General features: G+C 53.2%; 4 protein-coding genes across 4 annotated transcripts; 2 read left to right on the top strand and 2 right to left on the bottom strand.

Annotated features, from left to right (window-relative positions):
* Positions 1-338: 338 nt before the first annotated feature.
* GGS23DRAFT_599448 (uncharacterized protein) lies at positions 339-938 on the top strand (the record flags this gene model as incomplete). Its single annotated transcript, XM_051518939.1, has 3 exons — positions 339-376; positions 455-560; positions 663-938. The coding sequence occupies 3 exons, from the start codon at positions 339-341 to the stop codon at positions 936-938; spliced, it is 420 nt and encodes a 139-aa protein (XP_051369047.1).
* An 8,277-nt stretch (positions 939-9,215) lies between these two features.
* Positions 9,216-9,957, top strand: GGS23DRAFT_233163 (uncharacterized protein). Its single transcript, XM_051512071.1, has 2 exons — positions 9,216-9,451; positions 9,510-9,957. Exons 1-2 carry the CDS (start codon positions 9,347-9,349, stop codon positions 9,747-9,749), a joined length of 345 nt encoding a protein of 114 aa, XP_051369046.1. The 5' UTR covers positions 9,216-9,346; the 3' UTR covers positions 9,750-9,957.
* A 5,970-nt stretch (positions 9,958-15,927) lies between these two features.
* On the bottom strand, positions 15,928-18,177 carry GGS23DRAFT_580969 (uncharacterized protein). Its single transcript, XM_051517151.1, has 4 exons — positions 17,558-18,177; positions 17,221-17,494; positions 16,742-17,154; positions 15,928-16,622 (listed from the first exon to the last, which is right to left on the bottom strand). Exons 1-4 carry the CDS (start codon positions 17,875-17,877, stop codon positions 16,097-16,099), a joined length of 1,533 nt encoding a protein of 510 aa, XP_051369045.1. The 5' UTR covers positions 17,878-18,177; the 3' UTR covers positions 15,928-16,096.
* Positions 18,178-18,564: 387 nt separating this feature from the next.
* GGS23DRAFT_580967 (Prefoldin, subunit 4) lies at positions 18,565-20,008 on the bottom strand. The gene is made up of 4 exons (XM_051517150.1): positions 19,866-20,008; positions 19,663-19,791; positions 19,518-19,585; positions 18,565-19,444 (listed from the first exon to the last, which is right to left on the bottom strand). The coding sequence occupies exons 1-4, from the start codon at positions 19,878-19,880 to the stop codon at positions 19,252-19,254; spliced, it is 405 nt and encodes a 134-aa protein (XP_051369044.1). The 5' UTR covers positions 19,881-20,008; the 3' UTR covers positions 18,565-19,251.
* Positions 20,009-20,158: the final 150 nt, after the last annotated feature.

The raw sequence follows: 20,158 nt of genomic DNA, 5'->3' as shown, positions 1-20,158 counted from the left end.
TGTCCACATGGCGGACTATGGAGATCTAGTGCTATGTGACGGGGACAGGAGAGGACGTCACCTATCCGTGCAGAGATTTATGGACAGAGGTTATTAGAGAGACAGGAATGAGGAAAAGAGAGGGATGAAGAAAAAACTAGACCACGATTCACCTCACTCGAGGTGGATAGGAGTTTGGGCTTCCACATGGCGCGTAACCATTGTCATCGCGCAGTTTGTTGGCCTGACGAGCGACATTTTCCGCGCAGGGGCGGTTCAGGGGCGGCTATTCACAGTGTCCCCATAACACGTACGCACACTTGGCAGATAGATACCTAAGTCGAATACACCCTGATATCATGGTCCTCCTGGGGCGCGAGTCCTTCTCGAATCCTGCGTACGTCGTGCCCGCTGAAGAACCCCCAGTCTACTCCTGTAACTCAACATCCACCTCCAGTCTGTCTCTCTGTCGCAGTCGGATAATTAGTATGGGATTGCTACTCCTAGATTTGACGCGTTTCCGCGAGTCTCTCTCGCCAAAAAGTCTGGCTGTCCAGGCCTTCTTGAAACCGATCGCCAGGGTACGCCGCAATATGGCGCCGCCGCGCCTAGCTACCTACCCAGTTTTGGGGATGCCAGGGGGAGAGCAGTAAGCGGAGGGAGGGAGGTCTCGGATCGCATAGTCCGATTTCAGCAACGGGCCAGCTCCTCGCCCAGCGATCGCCATGTCCCTCGGCCCGCTACTCACAGACTTCACGCCACCCGACGACTGCACCGCATCTTCCGCCCTTCATTGGGTCAAGGCCGAGGCTGCCTTCTACTGGCTGCATGAGCGGCCGGCCAGTCATCTTGCTCTTCTATTCTCACCAGAACCAGTACTATGCCTGGTCCAGGGATACGCCCCATGGGCTACGCTCGCGCGTGCGAATTCGTCTCGACAGATCGCCGTACCGAGATAGCTACGCGCGCCACTAGTTGTCCGTAAGTATAGCTTCACTCTATACCCTCCATCTTCCCCAATATGCTATGTATACGTCCTCTACAACCACTAGAGCGTCTCCGCTTGTCTCGCTTCATGTAAGATATGAACATGCATAAGGTCAAGGGACGACGACGCTGAGAGCGTAGCAATTACTCTCCTTAGCCTGACACCGTTAAAAATCTGCTAAAAATAGGAATGAAAACTATGTCTGTGTAGAAACGTCGAGCCGCTACAGCCACCCTTGGGGCCCAATGCTAAGTTGCATGAGTGCATACCGCATCGATACGGACACCAGCTTCACAACGATCAACGGCACTCTCCAAGGAGGGGAGAAGGCTGGCAGGCCAATGAGTCTTTACGAGCGCCCGGCACCATCATGGCGGATGGAGTTGTGATCAGGAATGGACTTGAGACATAACGACTGCAGATGGAACAAAGGCGACGAGAATCCCCGTGTCAGCCTTAGACAGTAGCTCGCAATCACGGAATCCTAGCACCGTTTCGGAAACAGCGGCGGCGGCAGTAGAGCCTCTGTCAGATGGAGGCGGCGGCGGGCATAGCTCCGACGCTGTGGTTGGCTTTAAGGTGTTGGGATTACATTGGTTATTTCGGTGGTGGCCGGCGCGTTGGTGTGGCTATTCTGGACGAGGCGCCGAGGGAGGAAGCGCAAGCCGTCAGCACAAAACACAGTATGCGCCTCAGGATCAAGGCGCCTGACGGCATCGACGGCGGCAACGCCCCCCTCGCGTCGTGCAGGTCAACTGGCCACCGTCGGAGCTGGTGACAGCCCATCGATTGAACCCATCCCTAATGCTAGGAACATGACTAAATATAGATTCCCGAGTTAACCCCACAAGTCATAAAGCGAGCCCGGGCCCTCCGTCGCCAAACTCGACATGTCGGCGACACGTCGAATCTCCTGCGCAGGTTTAGTAGTCATCGAGGGGTTCGTCGATGTTGGCGGCAAAAGGCATAGCACGATAATGTGGAGAAAGGCAGGACGAGCTGAGATAGTTGAGAGTAGTACCGTGTGCGGGCTGGGGTTTATAGATACGCCTATGAATGGTAGGAGATCGTTAAGTGCTAGACTATTACTGCCAGCTAGAGCACGCAGGTTTCTGCGCCTAGAGCCATTTGTTTTCAACCAAAAGATGTAAAGGGTAGTGTCTTCAGGTAAGGTGATCCACACACATGCACGCAGACGACCATCTTATCACCAGAGGGAGGCCGAAAATAGTCGTTAAAATCGAGTTCAAAGAATCACTTGCTGTTTAGGGGGTTATGGGGGTAAACGTAGATCACCCGTTCCCCCAACTAGATTTGGAATTTCCAGCCTGGTGTGAGAAGATTTGGAATCAACAAGATGGCTGGATGCTGAGCGGAGTTCGAACTTAAGCTTGCACAGCGTATACGTTAGGCCATCGCATTGTTCGATCTGACATCGAGCTCTGCTCATTCGGCCACCTGTATCTCGGCCTGACGGTAACCACGGGGCCTTCTCGCGGTGGGTTGCCCAATTTCGCGAATCCACCAAAAATAAGGCCTGCTGCAGATGTAAGAGAATGTCAGCCACTGAGTACCCGCACGACTTCCTGCCCAGGGCTTGAAAATGATAGAAATGCGTGCCCAGGGGAAAGCATCGGAGGCTGGAAGAGAGCCAGAGAAGGAGTTAGAGGCGGTGAATCAACTTCGGCTCCATCTCTGGTTGGCAAACAACGCACCAGGGCGAAGCATCGCGTCTCGGACGTTGTGCTGACCGGCAACGCGACCTTGACAAGGCATCACAAGGCTCTGGAAACCAACCCAAACCTCAGCTTAGAACAGTCTAGACACCCTCCAGAGAAGCCGACGACCACCAATTGGCTTGATTTTCTGGAGACAATTTAAACCCCAACGTCTAAGCTTTGATGCTAGCTGTCCAGAATCGGGGCGGAGACCCATTCGCTCAACCATACCGGCGTGCTGACTCGAATGACTGCAGCGGTGGCATATCCGAGGGAAGAGAGACGATCGGACGAAGGAGCCTAGACAAGCTCTTGCCCCTGGGCGTGTGGGCTGAGATAGTTAGTTTCTCCAACAGCAATGACTGGCTGCTCGAAATGAATTGGCCTGGCTCAGGTATTGAGCTGGGACAAGACCGTTCGTATCGGCACGTAGCTCGGGATACCCTTCCTGGGAACTCTCTGGCCAAGTTCGCCATGCTAATGTAGTGATTGACGCGTCAGCTACTAGCCACGATCTCGTCACGACGAGCGGGCTCGTCCGGATTCCCCTCTTCAGGACATGGCACGAGAAACCCCCTCCCCAGTGAAACGTAGCGATTTTCGTGGGATCAAGAGCCATCGGCGCCTTTGTCGACCGTTAAATCTTCCGCTGATGTTCCATCAACGTCATGGCATATCCGCCATTTGTTCGTTCTCAGTTTTGTGACAAACACAACCCAAGTGACACTCAAGAGGGGAGTAGTAACGGGCGTCTCGTATGCGCGACGCGCCCACCCTCCCCCGATAGCTCTACGACGCTACGCGGCGCTGAGCTACGCGTATAGGCCGGTGCGCAGGCGATGAAGACACTTTGGGACAGCAGCAACGCAAATCGGGGACGCTTGAATGTCAGTAACCAGGCTGCCTGTAGCTGCATGCTCAGCGAATTACCGCCACTCTCGCGAGCAGATCGGTAGGAAGTTGCTGGTATGGCGAAAAGAAGCTTGATTGGGCGCCAGAGAAAAGTAGAATCGACACTGTCGCCCTGGTGGGTGTGTGGTGCCAACATTAGGCGGGACTGCGGCAAGACATACTGGTACGGGATGTCAATATGCCTTCATTCCCAGGGCGTCATATCTCGACCTTCATCAAAACACGCTCGTTCTGGGCGACGGCGTAGCCATAAGCCGCGCCTTGCATGGAATGGGGCGGCCAGTGTTTCCACTTTCAATCGATCGCATAAGGGGAGATATGATCATTGGCTGCCTACTTTTGGGGGGAATGAGGAGGACGCTACGACGGAATTGAGATCGAGGCCCGCAAACGTTGGCCCACGAATAGGAGTTGAGCCAATAGACAGCGCAGAGTTACGAGAAAGGCGACTGTAGGAACGGCTGTATGACAAGCTGCAGTGGCACGTCCCGACGGTTTCTCTAAGGGCTTCTCAACGTGAGGCGTTGCAGTCCGGGTACCCTGTGCTTCTGCTTCTCGATCTCCCAGGACGTGTGATGCGGGTTTCATGCGGTTTCCCTTCCTCCCGCTGTTGTACGACAGCCTGAGAACAACAGGCACCGAGGTCCTAGAGTAGCCGATAAACCTTTTCCTTATAGTCGCCAGAATAAGAGGCTGATTGGCGATTGGCCGCTTTGCCGACTACCAGTGTAGAGCTGTCCCGATCTTAAGGTCAATATGGACGCATGTCCGGTCTTTGAATCCGGTCATCATCCCAACAAAGGTTGCTCTTCATACGTGCACCTATACGGTAGGGAGGGTGCGCCTATGTTATGGCTCAAATACCGAATGAATGCTACACCGATGGGGTTAGGGTCCCATCGGCTTTCTAAGCCTAGCTCATACGGCTTGAGATATTAATGTTGCGTAGGCTCCAGTGATGCCATCCCTGTAATCGAGGCCGGTGGACCACACGGGCGGTAGACTTGGCATAAGCGTCCGGTCGTCGATACCTGACTGATTTGCTAGCCATTGTCTTCTAACTGTCAGCTTATCCGTACCGGAATGTAGTCGGGGTAGCCGTCAACTGATATCGGCGCTTGATGCTCCAGCACAATACGAACCCGGAATCGACAATCTCCCACATTGCACAGAAGGCGGCGAAGATAGAGAGGAGAGAGGAGGCCAAGGACATTCAGGGATAATGGAACCAAGGGGAAACCTCGCTAAGGGGACCAGCACCCGTCAAGAGATACCACTTGCGTGTGTGTGCCGGAAAGCCAAATATGGACGACCTGGTGGCAGCCTTCCTCCCCCCCCGCCTCTCTTCCTCTAATCGAAAATTGGCCTCTTCTGCTACGACTGCTACTAAGTGCCATGGCGCTGGAGCCACGAAAGCAACCGAATAGACCCTGCCAAACCGACTTAGGCGAAACGAAACGGCAGATGTCGAGACGAGCAACGCGGCTTTGTCACGATGTTTGTAGGGTTACCGCATGGTAGGGATCGGATGGGCACCGGGGCGGCCGGGGCGTGCTAGGCGAATAGACGGCCGGCCAAAAACCAAAAAATTTTCGGGTTTGCTTCGTCAACCTGCAGCCGGGGGACGGTCTGGGCAGCTTCCTGATCGAATTCTTGAGCATATATGGGAAATGCTCGACCCGTCTCATGCGAATCCGCATGTAGAAGAAATCTCGATGCGACACAGAAGTGCCCACCCCTCCTCGACCAAACAACGAGGTCTCTCGCGGAGGCATGATGGCCGCAGATCGAACAGCCGGCTTACCGACTACCTCTAAGCAGAGCCCTCATATAGTCGAATCCGTAATAGCTTCGTAAATATTTGTACTTTCGGATACGTAGACTCGCAGTCTGTCGGTATGACGGGCGGTGCATTTCCTACAACAAGCAACACGAAGCGTGCATATCACATTAATGACGGTCCAACCCGAGATGCTGCTGTCGTGGGACGATATTAACTGTATCCGCGGCCCAATCATCTAGGGTTCCCGTTAGGTTAAGTACAGGTCAGCGCACCTCGGAGGAGGAGAGTAAGCGTTGCTTGGACATACCTAGATATCCGACGAGTCTGCCGCAACGCTCCTCGCGGAAAGAAAATAGTCATAAGTCTGACGTCTTGCCCACAACGACAAACCACGGATGGGAATACGTGCGAAGGAACAGCCGATTCGACGCCATCATTGGCCGAGGTTGCAGACGCGACCGGATCGAAGGGTAGCATCATACAAGAGGCCGGTAACCTGGGTCAGCCGTAGGACGGCTCTGCCAGGTCGAATTCTCAATCGGGCAAGTGCTAAGTGCTCTCTAACTACAACGTTAGGATATATTTACGTATGCAGCTACGCGCACATATGTGCCTGGTTTACCAAAAGTCAGTGATGAGGGTATCCCGAGGTGGATGAACAACCGACAACAGGTCGCGCATGTGTAATGTAGCATGGCGAGGCACAAGGTGGCGACGCTGGGAAGAACGTACCTACGGAAGACGAGACGTATCCAGGTGCAGGTTGATGACGGCGTCTTCTAGAGCATCCCACACATCGACTGCCGTCCGCGGGAGAGAGGAGGAACGTAGGAGATGCACAAATAGACCCAGCCTCAGCCTCTAGACCGACCCTAAGCTGACGATGTTGAGGAACGCGAGGCGCCGGGCGAGTGGCAAGACACCCCGACCCAGAGCAAGTCGCCGACTCTAAGCGGGCTTGTATCAAGAAGAAGGAATAGGGTCAATCTCGACGAGGGTGCCGTCTTTCAGGTCGGGATTCCGACGGACGAACAGAGGCAGCGCGCGAGCATTACGAGCGTATGGCCAGCTGGGGGGGTCGGGTGGAGCATGGACGATAGGTAGGCGGAATACAAGTAGGTATGTGTAATGTAAGGGAGAGAGGTGACCTCGGGAATATGGAAAGTTGAAGCTGGTGTGGGATATCAGGAGCAGGGAGGTCAGGGGGGAGGGTGGGGCCGTGACTGCTGGACCAGTTTTTCCGGGTGGCCCCTTGCGAGAAGGGGTGTTTGACGGGGTATGTGCGTTAGGTAGGTACCTTCGGGCTCCCAGATTAGGTACCTAGATACCTAGAAATGTACCTTTGTACATCACATATTGGTACGTGCCCCTACGGGTGAGGTACCCACCTGCCTAAGGTCCCTGCCCTATGCATCTAAGATAGGAAACATGGAAGTTAACACATACCCAGGTACCTACCTACATCACACCTTAGGAAGTACCTACCTAGGTGGGCAGGCAGGATGCAATTGTACATCATCTAATGACCTACCTTATGCATAGAGAGACACATGCCGTCGCGGTAAGAGGGCGAGAGGACCAGAGGAAAGTACCTGAGGAATACATGAAATTCTCCGTTTGTTATATGTGCGGCGAAGTACAAACGAAGTCGTGCCGGAGAATTCATTCTTAGACATCCGTTCTAGGGGTCCCTACCCGACCTGCCGACCGCCCGAGCCCCTTATAGACAGGGTCTAGAATCTGCTGCGCAGAAGTACTACCTCATCGGAGAGTGCCTACATATATGTAGAGGTAGGCATGAAACTACCGGAGTCCCTACCTGGGCAGGCCGCTATGGGTACTTTAGGCGACCTACTTATAATAACTTGAAGGCACTCACTACAATATGTTACCCGCCTTTTCTACAGGAAGTACATGCGCGCCTCAGGCTTAGGTAAGAGGTAGGTAGGCAGGTCAGGAAGGTATACCCAGATAGAAGTACCTAGATAGCACGTACCTACACGCTATCCCAAGTACCGTAGGTGGGTAGGAGGTATCTAGGTGGACCTATGAGTAGACGTATAGGAGGTAGAGATCAAGAGGTAGGTTAGGTACCTAGGTACCTACGTATGTAGGTACGTATGGCCATGTACTCCGAGTAGCGGACCCTGTAATGGCCCACCCCCGTCGATCCCGTAACATCAGTGGGAGGGGCACGCAAGGGACCCGGCAAGTGGTCCATCTAGCGATCCAACTCCAGCAAGTCCAGCCTCTTCAAAGCCCACCTCACGTCCCGTAGGTGCCGCTCTTAACGCATGTGCCTTACCTCCGTTGCAACAACAGCTTGATCCTCCCATCTGCCTCTTCTGGGCCGCTGCCGGTAGTACAGGTGTAAGTGGGAATCAGTTGCCGTCAACACTCTGGCCAATGGGAGGCGTCGAGGCTCTCCTTGTTCAGCCTCATCAAGGGTGTCGTTCTTGCTTTCCCGCGTGATAATTGGCCGGCAATTTCAAGTGTGGAGGGGCCAGGGAGGAAGGCAGGCCAATTTTGGGAGGAGGGGGGAGGGGAGGAGAAGAGGGGGGTGTCCCAATAATATTTACGATCCTTCATTACGAAGATATCGAGAACCTCTACCTACCTGGCCCTTTGACTCTGTCGTATGGTGCAACCGCGGTTGACTTATATGCTACACAAAATTTCTTCTTATTTTATCTGGTTTTTTCTTTCTCGCTTCTCTCCCTCCTTGTTTTTTTTTCCCCCTCAGTCCCCGCCGTCCCCCTCCCCCTTTCCGGCCCCCACCCACCTCCTCTGTTTCTTTCTTCCTAACCTCTCTCCCACTCAGTTTAATTTTGCTCCCAGTCTCACGTAGAAACGAGACCTATCGGCAACAGCCAACGCCAGCTATTTTTAAATCTAGGGGCAAGTCTCTGGGTGGCATCGGAACACGCTCGGCGAATTCTCACGAGTTGGAGAGAAAGCTGTCTTTTTTCTTTTTCTGTCAGAATTCACATTCCCGGCCAATGTTGTACGATAATAGGCTCCTATCCTCGCCCAACATGTCGTCTTGTCTATCCCACCAATAAATAATGACATTTTCTCAAATGAGCGTTGCATGTCCCCGACTATTCGGAGCATACCAATAGGGGAGGGCACACCTTATAAAGAATGGCCTGATCAATGAATGATTCCATATCCCACAGTCTCCCTTACGCGGCTGTCGTTGGCTATTATTACATGGTGACAGGGCCAGGAGTACGACATACCTACTTATCCGTCAGCTACCTAACCTTGATAAATGCTTGTATCCATGTACGTACCTGGTGGGCGTGTGTGAATAGAAAATCGGACGAAGGCGCCTTTACTATTCGTATGTATAAGCAAGTCCCACTTTATTACCCTTGCTGCTCTGGGGACGGCAATGATACATTGCAGGGGGCCCTTCTTACCCCCGTATTGAGTACAGACCCAACGTAGCATCTGCTAGACTACCATCAACTCCGGCTGCACTTTAGGAAGACTGATCGAAGGAAGGGCTAAGCTCGACAGGAGGTGGGTTGCGTACAAGTTGTGTGTTTTTTTTTTTTTCCCAAACCCCCCCCCCCCCCCCTACTCATCTCCCTTCCCGAAAGAGAACAGCAAGAGATAAATACAGGATGCTTCCGCACATCTACCTGGAGCAGATCTCCCTCGTTCTCTCCAGGGCACCCTTGTAAAAAAGAGCTCATTACGAGTTATCTTAAACTATCTGAAGTTCGAATTGCTTGCCTTTGCTGGCTTGGACTCCGTGGTCCGTCGGTAAGGTCGCATCGCTTGACTGCCAGCGGGCAGCATCACCCACCGGCCCTCGTCATCCATCATCTTACCTAACTGCTCTTTTTTCTCCTTTTCTCCTTCCTCGACACGCAACTTGTCACGCCTCTCTTTTTTTTCTTCCCCTCTCTCCCAATCCGAACTCGTCGCCTCCAGATTACCACCACTACTTTAATCATGAGCGGAAGTGGCGGTTTCTATAAGTACCGGTGCAAGTACTTTTACACCCACAACTGTCCCAATTGGGTCTACGTCAACAACTCTCCCTGCGCAAGCTGCTGTGTAGGTCGCCCAGGCGGGTCTGTGCGGTCCGCCTTTTCGCTAATTGCTCGATATCCAGGCCGAAGGACGAGATGTCGATGGAGCGGTTGTCGAGATGCCCACTTGGAGATACTCGCACGATATCTGCGTGCCCCGGGTTGAAGACGGCATTATGCACTACACCCTGATGGAAATTGTCAACATTGACGAATCGGGAAGCCAATGGATGCTGAGGTACAAAGTCGGCCATACCCAGATTCCCGCCGTCATGACAACCAGCGCCACTCCAGGCGTACCAGTCCCGGCACCTAGTTACTAGCTCCCGTGAAGATAATTATGGATGAGCCAATCACGGCGAGCGAAACGACATCGAACGTCACGACGAGATGGAAGGAACCGTTAAGCCGCTGGACCATTGGTTAGAGTCATGGCTGGGATGATGGGATGATGGCTCATAGGCATAGTCATTGGAGAGGTATCCAAGACAACAGGGATGTGGGGCGCAGCCACCAAGCAAGTAGGGAGGAGGCCGAGGTTGTAACGATGATGAAGTCAAGTCAGACGACGGCGGATATGGCGGCGAAATTCCTTGCCAAAAGAAAAAGAAACCTCTTCCCGCGCTATCTCGGGTAAAGATTTAGAGTGGGTATTAATGTTAATTATAGCAATTTGATCCCGAGCGATTGCCCTAGGTTAGCTGGTTAGAAAGTCGAAACAGGGACAACTCACTATGCAATGTCGAGAACAACACCCAAGATTTTGATAGTCAGCGTGCTCGCAACAGGGAGTGACCAAGGATGTATTAGCACACTACGGCTCTCTCACATACTCAGCTATCTCATAACGGGCATTGCTACCTGCGCATTGCGTAGCTCAGCTCGGAGCCAGGGCGGCTTTCTATTTCGCTTAGTCTTGATGGCTAGGCGTCAACGAAGACAGCCATAGGAGCCGCGAGAGTGCCGGAACCGCTACTGGCCAGTCCTGGTCGTTGCAGGACGCAGCGGGAGCGGCAAATCTACCCGGAAGGAGGCGATATGGGTTGTTTGGGCGGGTTCAACAGGGACCAGGTTGATGGAAAGGGGTCAATTGTGGACACGTACTAGTAGAGGATCAGCAAGTTAAAAAGGCCGTCGAGGTCGCGCTAAGGAGCAGGTGACGGCGCCCTAGCTGCCAGCTGTCCAGCTGCAGTTTAATGGCTAACAGCAGAAGTCCCCTACCGCGGACGGCCACCAACCGTATAGGACAGGAAGAGAGGGACACATGGAATGCCAACGTTACACACACCACCCCGACCACTAGTCGCACACGAAGTCTAGACATGTATTAGGAGGGGACATACAGGATCACTCGCCTGGGGCTCTCTGCGTTAGTCACCACGGCTGCCGCGAGCCTCGTGATGGCCGATCCCACTGGGGCGTCTAGGCCGCAGAGCGCCCCGCAAAAGAAGAAGAAGAAGAAAAAAAAAAGGTCCTCCAGCAATGCTCGATATCAAGCTTGCGGCAAAGGCGTCCGGTTCCCACCTTGGGCTAGATTTGTCGTAGATAGGTATGGCTAGGTCCGCAACTCGTATGATCCCCGTGGTGGCGGTGGTGTTCCCGGGGGAGTGGGAGGGGCCAGCTGGGGAGGAGGGGGGAAAGGGGGGGTCCGTATACCGTCAACTGGGGGAGCGAGCAGGGAAAGCAAACCTGGCCTCGGGGTGTTCAAAGCAGAGACCTCACTCGCGTGGACTTTGTAGCCTCACACGCTGGCCGGGAGAGGAAAGAGAGCAAGTGGCGAGACACAGACGATGAAAGTGGTTGCTAGGCGATGCGGAGCCCATTGCCGAACTGGCCCGTTGACGAGTGGGTTCGGGTGGGTTGGGGTGGGAGGGCGGCGGGCGAAGGCAGCTATCCGAAACGGTCGCGTTATTAGAGGCAGCTAATGGTGGGGGGACAGGGGATCATAAGCCGGGTTGTGTGGGGTTCCACCTGCTCGGCCACGTGCCTGGCCCTTGGCCCTCGACCCTAAAAAAGCCGTGTTCGCTCCGTACCGCGGGCTCCGCTTTTAAGCGAGCAAGTACCTACCTACCTGAGTTAGACAGACACACGACGACAAATTGATCTATGGCTATGCCTCTTCCCAGTGGTATCGGCGTCGGGTTCAGGGTTGCGCACATGTGGATTGGACGCACGCCCGACTAAGCAACGCGCCATAATCAACACGTCGAATCCCTTACCTGGCACACGTACATCGTTGATCCCACCATCCCACCACCCTGATGGGAGGCAGAGGTAGGCACGTACCCGGGTATGCATACACGCTTTCAGGTGCTTCTTACACTACATATACATACGGGCTAGTACCTGCCTGCGTGCTAGAATACTACCTACCGCCTACCGAATCTAGCCTACTCTCCTTGCTGCCCGCCGCCACCAGGTACCTTGGTCCGAGGGAAGTACCCGAATGCTACAAGCTTTCGGGCATATCCGGCCGGATTGAAGAGGCCCCATATTCGGATGCGCCAGTGATACCTGTGAATTCTTCCGTCCGAAATGCCTTAGATACCTGTACCTACCCCCTACCCCAGGTGCTTACCCGACAAGACAGGTACCTTGCCTGTAGTTTCTCGTCAACAAGGGGGTGCCTATACTTGCCTGCCTACCTACCTACCTACCTACCTAGGTACCTACCTACGTGGTCTTTAGGAGCCCTTCTCGTGCTCGGCCGCCCGCCACGTCAATCCCCCCTATATCCCATGTCCCTCCCACGCGCCACGACGTCCGAGGAGAGAGACGCCGAGGCTGCGTAGAGGGAAGTTCACGCTGCGAGATGCCAGACAAGACGTCGATTGTGTGCGCGTGCGGTTTCACGAGAGGCTATTACTGACCCAAGCCCGGACGACGGCCACGGACCGGCGACCATCGAATGGCACCCTCGTTAAAATAAATTGCATGTCCACCCACGGCTGCAGCGACTGGGAGTGCGGTAGTACCGCTGCGCATCCCGGTTCCGCGGTGCTCCAAGGGCCCTGCAAGAAATATCTGACAGCTGCAAATCTCGTACCACCAACCGCCGATTGATGATGTCTCATCTATCGTGTTACGACGTGCTCCGTGGTAGGCCATACCGTCGACGTATCCCTCTCTGATTTGCACCGTCGGCCCAGCACCGCATCTAGAGCTTCTCATCGTACATACATACAGACCTACATCGCGATGTCGCCCACACACCGCCCACAACCCATATCCACAATCGCATCCACAACCGCATCCATACCCGCATCCGTGCCCGCATCCGCACGCCCGCTATCGTCCAGCCCGTCTACACCCCGCCATCGCCATGCGCGTCAACATTTCCGTCGAGATCCGCGCAAACGGCCCTGTGACAGCACGACATGTCTGTGTTGATCGTCAAACTACTGCCAATGTGGTGCCGCCCCGAGGGAAGCCATGCCGTATGGCTGGTCCCCGCCCGAGGGTGTGCGGTCGAGCGTGGTAGAGGTGCCGCGATGGTCGGATTCGCGTCGGCCAGAGACCGATGCCATGGACCAACCACGAAAAGGGACACAATTGGCACTCGAAATACCACCTACGGACCCCGCCTCAGCTAATAAACCCGTTCTGGGATACGACGTGATGCGACGGGCGCCGGGACGGTTCTATCATCTGTACGATCCTCCGGCATCTAGAAACTCCCAAGTGGAATCCTCCAATCAACATGACTCGCCACCTAGTATACATCCGACGCGGGCGGAGACTACCGACCCAAGACCTCGACGTACCTGGTATTCCTGCGCTAGCTCACGACATACGTTCGGTTCGAGGATGGCCGTTAACGAAGGGCACAGGCAGGTAGGTATACATTTTAAGTCGGAATGGTCGATTGAGGGAGTAGTCGACCGGGCCTATCGATCGCATCAAGTGATCGATCGACCAGGGCGAGCCGGAGGCGCGAGAGCTGCCTTTGCCATCCTGGAGATTTCGAATGCGAGATCGTACTTGAGTTCGGCGATTAGGAGAATCCACAATCCGTAAAATCCCAATAATTATTGTAGAGTCGCCCGCGTTCCTAGTCCGTTACGCCATCGTCTCGTGCAACATTGAACTTACTGTACTGGGGCCCCCGGAGTGAGGTGGTATCTCCCAAGAGGACATCGAACGTTGTTGCTCGGGAAAAAAAAATTCGGAAAAGAAAAACCCAACCGAAAACCGAAGGCCTTGAGTGAGGGTGGGTGATTCCATCTCGTTCTCGCTCACACGCATACACGCTAAGGCACTGGGGGTTGCTTTAGCCACCGTTCGCTGTTCACATCACATGTCATTTGCTCCCCCGCTCGAGGGCGGTAATATTTGACCTTGGCGGTGGTGGTGATAGCTTCTACACCATCTGACACTAAAGAGGAGCATCATGCAAGCTGGAGGGTATTAGGCGATCTGTAAATCATCCGTGTGTGGTTAAGCGTGAGTCCTACCAACGGTTAGATCCTGTCGTCACCCTCGTGTCGCTGATCGTCGCCTAGTAGGTATTATAAAGGATTTTTGACGATGGGGACCACAAAACTGTTGGGGCACAACTCTCGGCGTTCGGCGTCTAAGGAGAGTATTTCATGCACCGACGCCTGTAGCTATTCAAGTGCGTTCTAGCACTACCGTGCTCATTCTATGACCACTGAACATTCGTTGAGCCTGCCAGGCTTGAAGCCATTCGTCGGCGCTCAAAGCAGCGCTTCTAACCCACCCCCCTCCCTCCCGCCGATCCACGGAGATCTCCTAAAAATAGCCGGAAATTTTGAGGGCGTCTTATCCTCGAAATAACCCCAACCCAAGGTCTTAAATCGAGGTCCGAGTTTACGAGATGAAGTAAAGCGTCGATATAACACGGAATCCGGGTTAACTCGAGCCGGCTGAAATATTAATTAATGATAGCTGGAATTTCTCTGTGAGCCATTGAGCAAATATAGCGCGAGTAGAGTAGCAGGGTGCAGAGAAAATTTTCTAAGCGCGATTAGCGAGAAGTATAACGGTGTGTACTATAACGACAACAATTTCCTACGCCCCGGAGGGTGTGGCCTATTGGTGTAGTCGCGCAGATAGTCGACTGGTTTTTGGTGTATTAAAGGGGGGCCTGCCAACAAGGAAGCTAATAGCTAGGAGTTACCCAAACGTGGCTATGAATAACGCAATTTCGATCTTGAGTCCCAGGATCATTTGTGGAAGTCTGGATGCACGTACGCTCAACCTCATAGCTCATCTCTACATATCGTCCGCCGGACAACCGTTGCGGCAAGCTTTCCTCGCGGAAGCGGAGAGTTGGGCGTGGGGACAGTAACTGTCTAGCCTTTCTTATTCGTCCAAACTGATCAACCTTGCCCATCAAGAGGAAGGTTAAGAATAAAAAATAAAATAAAAAAGATCACACCCGACATGCGTGTAGATTGTTCGGCGCCAAGGCACGAAAGTAGTTTGTGCAACCCGAAATATGAGACTCGAAAGCATCTCGAACAGCAGAAACAAAACATCACGTGCCCTTCTTCTCCATAACCAGATTAATCTCCCACATTTGTATGTAGGCAAGTTCCTGGTTCGAAACCGAACTGCTAGAGTATGCGGTAATTCGCCCTTCTGTTTTCGCTTCTTCTTTTCTCCCTTTTGTTCCACTAACCTGGCATATGCGGGTGACCCCTTCGAAACCCTTAGAGAGAGTAGTGACCTGGGAGAACTGCATACCAATAGACATTGGACGTGCCACATGCATGTCCTCACCTAGTAACAACCTAAATTATAATATTGATATAGCGTCACGCAGCTAACTTAAGCGACGCTTCGCGGTGTAGGTTGTGCGTAGAGGGAGCAAGGGAACGTAGGTGAGATAAGGTATATTGACTGACTAGTCCATATACCTATACCGATGTGCTCAATCAGCTGAGGTAAGCTAGGTTGCTCTCCACTAGAAGTGTATGCCTACGTGACATATAGACTTGTCCGCGACAGTATCTGAGGGCCATCAGAAAAGGGCCGCACAACGAACTCTGGATACAAAGTTGATGCGCTAGGAGTGAACGGTATAGGCAATTGGGAGATCGTCAACCATACTAGCAGCCACTTTTTTAAAATGGCAAGACTCGGTATAGTCTACCACATGTAATGAAAGATGAGTTGAGAGTTCAGCTCAGACCCCTCACCTTTGAGCAAGCAAGCCCGTATATTAGCCTGAAACCGTCCCGCCGCCCACCGATATATTTTATATTAGGATGAACTCGTTTATGGCCGCATTCGTAGATGCCGCGACCGAACGGAGGGGCCGTAGAGTGCGTTATTCGAAATTTTGGGGCCTTAGGAAGTGTTCTTATATACACTCCTCGGGTGGTAATTTCTATATCTCTGTCGGCCCGTGCTTGATGCCCCCGTATATTACTTACAGTTGGCCGTTTTGCAAGCTTCTCCTCTCACTCCTAGCTGATAGGGGCTATTGCCAATGAGCGATGGCAACGATCTCGGTTGCCTTTTCACAGCCAGGACGCTCACAGAGAATAAGTCCGATTTTGACAAGTTTCTTATCTGATCCGTCTTATGACCCATCTCACGACGTGGAACGTGGTATATACATCATCGCCGAATTGCTACTGCAGAACCACTATCCCTAGTTTTCAACTCCAGCCTCCTAATAGTCTACGACGCGAACATGATATCAAATTGATAGACTCAGCGCCAGCAACGAGCCAAGCAGGCTCTTGCTCCAATTCCCTCTCCAACTACTGCGGCGGATGAGGGAGGGGGCGCTCGAGGCCTCATTACCGAACCCGCGGCCCTGGTACCCAAATGTCGTGTTCTGGATGACAGCAGGGTTATGGCAATTTCCGCCGACAATATCCACGTTTCTTAGGTCGTCGGGGGTCACGAAGAACATGTACTGCTTCTGATCGATCCCAGAAAACCCCGAGGTGTCATAAGGGAATAGGTCCGAGCTGTCTGTGGCGGTCGTATTGCGCAAGAAGATGCACTGCACCTGGCCCGGGTAGTCCCGCACGAGTTGTGGGTAGTCCCTCATGATATCCGAATTAGATGTGTCGGCTACGAGCACGAATTTGCGTTGGGGGAACGTCTGGAAAATCTCGTCGAGGAGCGCCCTACGGATCGAAAGCGTCGCCGACACGTCCGAGAAATTCAGCGGACGTGTATCGAAGGACCCTAAGGGGTACGTGTTGTATATGAATCTTTTTTAGTGGTGAGGGGCGCGTGTCAGCTACTCTCTTGGTGATTGGAACCACCCCGTTTTCAGCCATTCAGACCGCTCAATGTATACGGTTAAAGAAGAGACAGGTAAAATACTTACTCCATGTAGTTCCTGGTGACTTGTTCCGGTGTGGTGGTGAGATAATGGAAGTGGAAGTTGGGGATGGTAGTGGACCAGTTGGCGTATATCTCGGGCATATTCATCCATGGTGTAAATGGCCGGGCAAAGGAGTTCAGAAGGCCTTCCTTAGGGTCGTATATCTTTGTGACACGAAGGATGTCGTCGACGTCAGAGATAATGGTGAACCCGGTGGGCGGTACGAGATAAGCTGTCGCGTTTCCCGTATCGGTCCCGTTGGCATACATGTAAAGTGCCTGGATGGACGAGGTTGAATTCCCAGGTATCAAATACCCTCCGCCGGTGCCAGTCGTATTCTCAAGAGTGACGAAGGTGTCGAAGTCGCCCTGGTCAGTAGTCGGGTAGGGCAAATTTAATTCTTGTGCCCCCCCTTCCTATGGATACGGATGCCATCAGATGGTGACCACGAAACAAGTTTCCCCAGAACGGGACCGACTTACGGCGTTGATCACACCCCCGCTTGCGTCTGTAAGTGCATCAACATTGCTCTCGAAATATATAGTAACGTTCACGTTTCCTTGCTGGACTACGAAGATAGACGCTGTCATATTGCGGGCCTGCCGTTGCTCCGAATCGCTGAGTTCATCAATATCTGTACCGATCAGGAAGACGTTTGCTAGGTCGTCGAGTCGCTCCTGGGAGATATTAGGCTGCTTATACACATTTCCATGAACCCGGACATTCCATCCTTGCTCGGTCCAGTTCGCATATGCTCTAGAGCGCGTTGCGCGTCAGCAGAGGGGCAACATATGTGGAATTTCACGATACAGCACATACGGCAGATTGAGAACCCGGGTCGGCTGCGCGGCCAGTTCCGCATCGCCAATTCCCAAGGAGCTTTCTACGGCCTCGCCACTAGGTAAGTCCTGGAAGAACTGCGGCACACCTGATGCTATGTAACTCGACACACCACTTCCAAAGCCGTCTAGAACGCTGTTGATGTAACTGCCGGGATCGAAGTCGCGCGGAACCACGCGGTCTTTTAAATTAGGAGCGGGCGTGATCGTGGGATGTGGCGGTCGCGCGGCTGCGGCTGTCCTAGCCGGGACCGGCAGGAGGAGCCATAGCAGCACCGAGAGGAACGGTAATAGAGTCATGTAGTGGGCGTATTGGGTATGTCTTGGAGAGAATTTGGCACTAGGGCACGAAGAGGGTGTTTTAGTGTGAATTCTGCAAAGCGGACTGCCTTCGTTGCTGAAATAAGATTGCGGGGATAGGATGAGTTCTTATAGTGGACGTCGGCTGGGTTTAATGTACTGCTGCCGACGCGATGGAGAACACGGATAATATGTAGTACACATAATAGGCGCTATATGTAGCCATCATCGAAGCGGTGCTTTGCATCCCTCAGTTTCATCATTCCCGGATTGCCCTTTGTGGAATTCAAGGTAGGGTCCTTAAGGCGCGGCCGAAAGGGGGGAGTCGGGTCAGAACCCAACTGACGTAGGTGATGCATATCAACACTCTATGACGTCACCAACCTCCATTGTAACGCTGCTAGAGAGGTACATATGTAAGGCGGGTTCCAGGTCCCTTGCATATCGGTTGGCACGGGAGAACACACGAGGAAGTACCTACCTAATCTCTTGTCTGCCTGTAGGTTGCCTAGGTTAGGTACATAACCAAGGTACCTGACTCCATGCGCAAAAAGTCAGGTACCTGTAGGTACGTAGATCAGGTACCTAGGTACCTGACCCAGACCTGCCTGCCTTAGGTACCTACCTACCTACCAGGTAGGTGGAGATCAGTAGGTTACTTAATGAAGGATAGGTTCGATTCCTAACAGCGCTACTTGGTAGTCTTCGCTACTTAGCTCATCTGGTGGGTAGGCACCTGAGGTAAGTAACCTCTTGATACCTATAAAGGCTGGTGTCGTAGAATGTACCTACAGGCTTAGGGGCAGTTAAGAGTCTAAGGTACATCCTTAGGTACATAAGGCTCGCGGTTGTAGCTTGCACCTACGATGTAGGTAGGTACCTAGGCAGGAACCTAGGTGAGGTAAGGTACCTGACCAGATTGCGCAAAGGGTGCAGCACAGGAGATAAGAGAATTCGAGCTGGGAAGCACGCCCCGTTGCTGGGAATACGATAAGGCACTCTCCTAGGCAGGTTCTGTGGCCACACGTGAGAATTCCGTACGACGTCGTCCACCTGTAGAGTCCACCGTACGTCATTGCTGACGTTGCATAGGAGCATTGCGCAGCACCAAACCGAACGTGAGGTTTATCCAACCCATCTATATTCGCCCGTGTCCTTCTGACTTCGACCGTCCTTCCCCTTATGTGAAATTGTTCGATTCGATTGGGAACCTGCGTCGACAGACACGGCAAGGCTGTGCTGATACCTGCCGGAGTCTTTGGACGGTAGATATGTGGGTACCTATTATCTCGGACGTAGGGCCTTGTACAGGATGTGCGGCGCGGGAGTGGGAGACATCCCTGGGATACCATACTGAGGCCCGGTGCCCAGATGCTATGTCTCGAGGTTGATGCTACGTCCAAAACGTGCGTACAGCTCTACCTTGAGCTGCGTCATCTCGTCTTTAAGCGTGCCGAGTTTGTCTTCGAGTGCTGACACCTCGCCCTCCACCCGCGACGTTGACGATGCCAGCATTTCCTGGGCTTGCGGTAGCGGCAGATGGAAGAACGCATCGCCAATTTTATATCTACACGCCATACTACGCGTCAGCTAGGCAGCGCGAGCTGTCTCTCGGCGGGTTCTTGCAGAGGTGCGCTTACGGTACCGTCTCATCCTCGTCTGCTAGTTCGAGTTCAGTAGTGATGTCGTCGAGTTCTTCCTTCTCCTTCTACGGCGCCGGGCTCCGTTAGCAATTGTACCTGCTATTGAGGGTGAGGCCATAGGTAGGTATGTTGGCGGCCGTACATTCTTCGCCTTGAGCTCTTCTTCTAGGTTTAGCTCTTGCTGATGCAGACGACTGAATTTGTTGATCTTATCCTGGTCCTCCCTACGGACCTCGACCTCGTCGCCGGCCGCCTCATCTTCCTTGGTAAGCTAGCGACGAAAGACGGTAATCAGTATGGCCGAAAGCCCGAGAGACCATTGAGAGCTGAGCGCGGCCAACTAACCATACGCCGGTTCATGACGGGCTCCTTGGGGATTCCCTTGAAAATTGAAGTTATTTCTAGAGTCGACGGGGCAAGCAAAACGAACCCGATATGTTTTGCGGCGAGGAAGCTTATCGGCCTACCTGCAGAGATTATAGGTTAGGTAGGTACCCATTGTTGTCACACATCCAAGCTGCAATGCTCGAAAGCTGCGGGGTAAACCGCAGCTTACATAATGCACAGGATGTGTGGGTATGCACATATATGCCTAAGCTCGGGCCACATGGCCTCTAGCCTATACCTAGGGTTTGCAC

This window comes from Durotheca rogersii (genome assembly GCF_024521655.1).
Source record: "Durotheca rogersii strain YMJ 92031201 chromosome Unknown GGS23scaffold_24, whole genome shotgun sequence".
Lineage (NCBI taxonomy): Eukaryota > Fungi > Ascomycota > Sordariomycetes > Xylariales > Xylariaceae > Durotheca > Durotheca rogersii.
Note: the sequence above shows the minus strand (reverse complement) of the source record. Positions and strands in the feature narration are given on the sequence as shown.

Excerpts from the sequence above, each read along its gene's own strand:
- GGS23DRAFT_233163 (XM_051512071.1), top strand. The coding sequence starts at position 9,347 with ATGAGCGGAAGTGGCGGTTTCTATAAGTACCGGTGCAAGTACTTTTAC. Across the intron at positions 9,452-9,509 it reads CTCCCTGCGCAAGCTGCTGT|GCCGAAGGACGAGATGTCGA; the intron begins GTAGGTCGCCCA and ends CTCGATATCCAG.
- GGS23DRAFT_580969 (XM_051517151.1), bottom strand. The coding sequence starts at position 17,877 with ATGACTCTATTACCGTTCCTCTCGGTGCTGCTATGGCTCCTCCTGCCG. Across the intron at positions 17,495-17,557 it reads ACCCGGGTTCTCAATCTGCC|AGCATATGCGAACTGGACCG; the intron begins GTATGTGCTGTA and ends AACGCGCTCTAG. Across the intron at positions 16,623-16,741 it reads GTCACCAGGAACTACATGGA|ATTCATATACAACACGTACC; the intron begins GTAAGTATTTTA and ends CCACTAAAAAAG.
- GGS23DRAFT_580967 (XM_051517150.1), bottom strand. Across the intron at positions 19,586-19,662 it reads AAGAGCTCAAGGCGAAGAAT|AAGGAGAAGGAAGAACTCGA; the intron begins GTACGGCCGCCA and ends CCGGCGCCGTAG. Across the intron at positions 19,445-19,517 it reads GACGAGGATGAGACGGTACC|ATATAAAATTGGCGATGCGT; the intron begins GTAAGCGCACCT and ends TATGGCGTGTAG.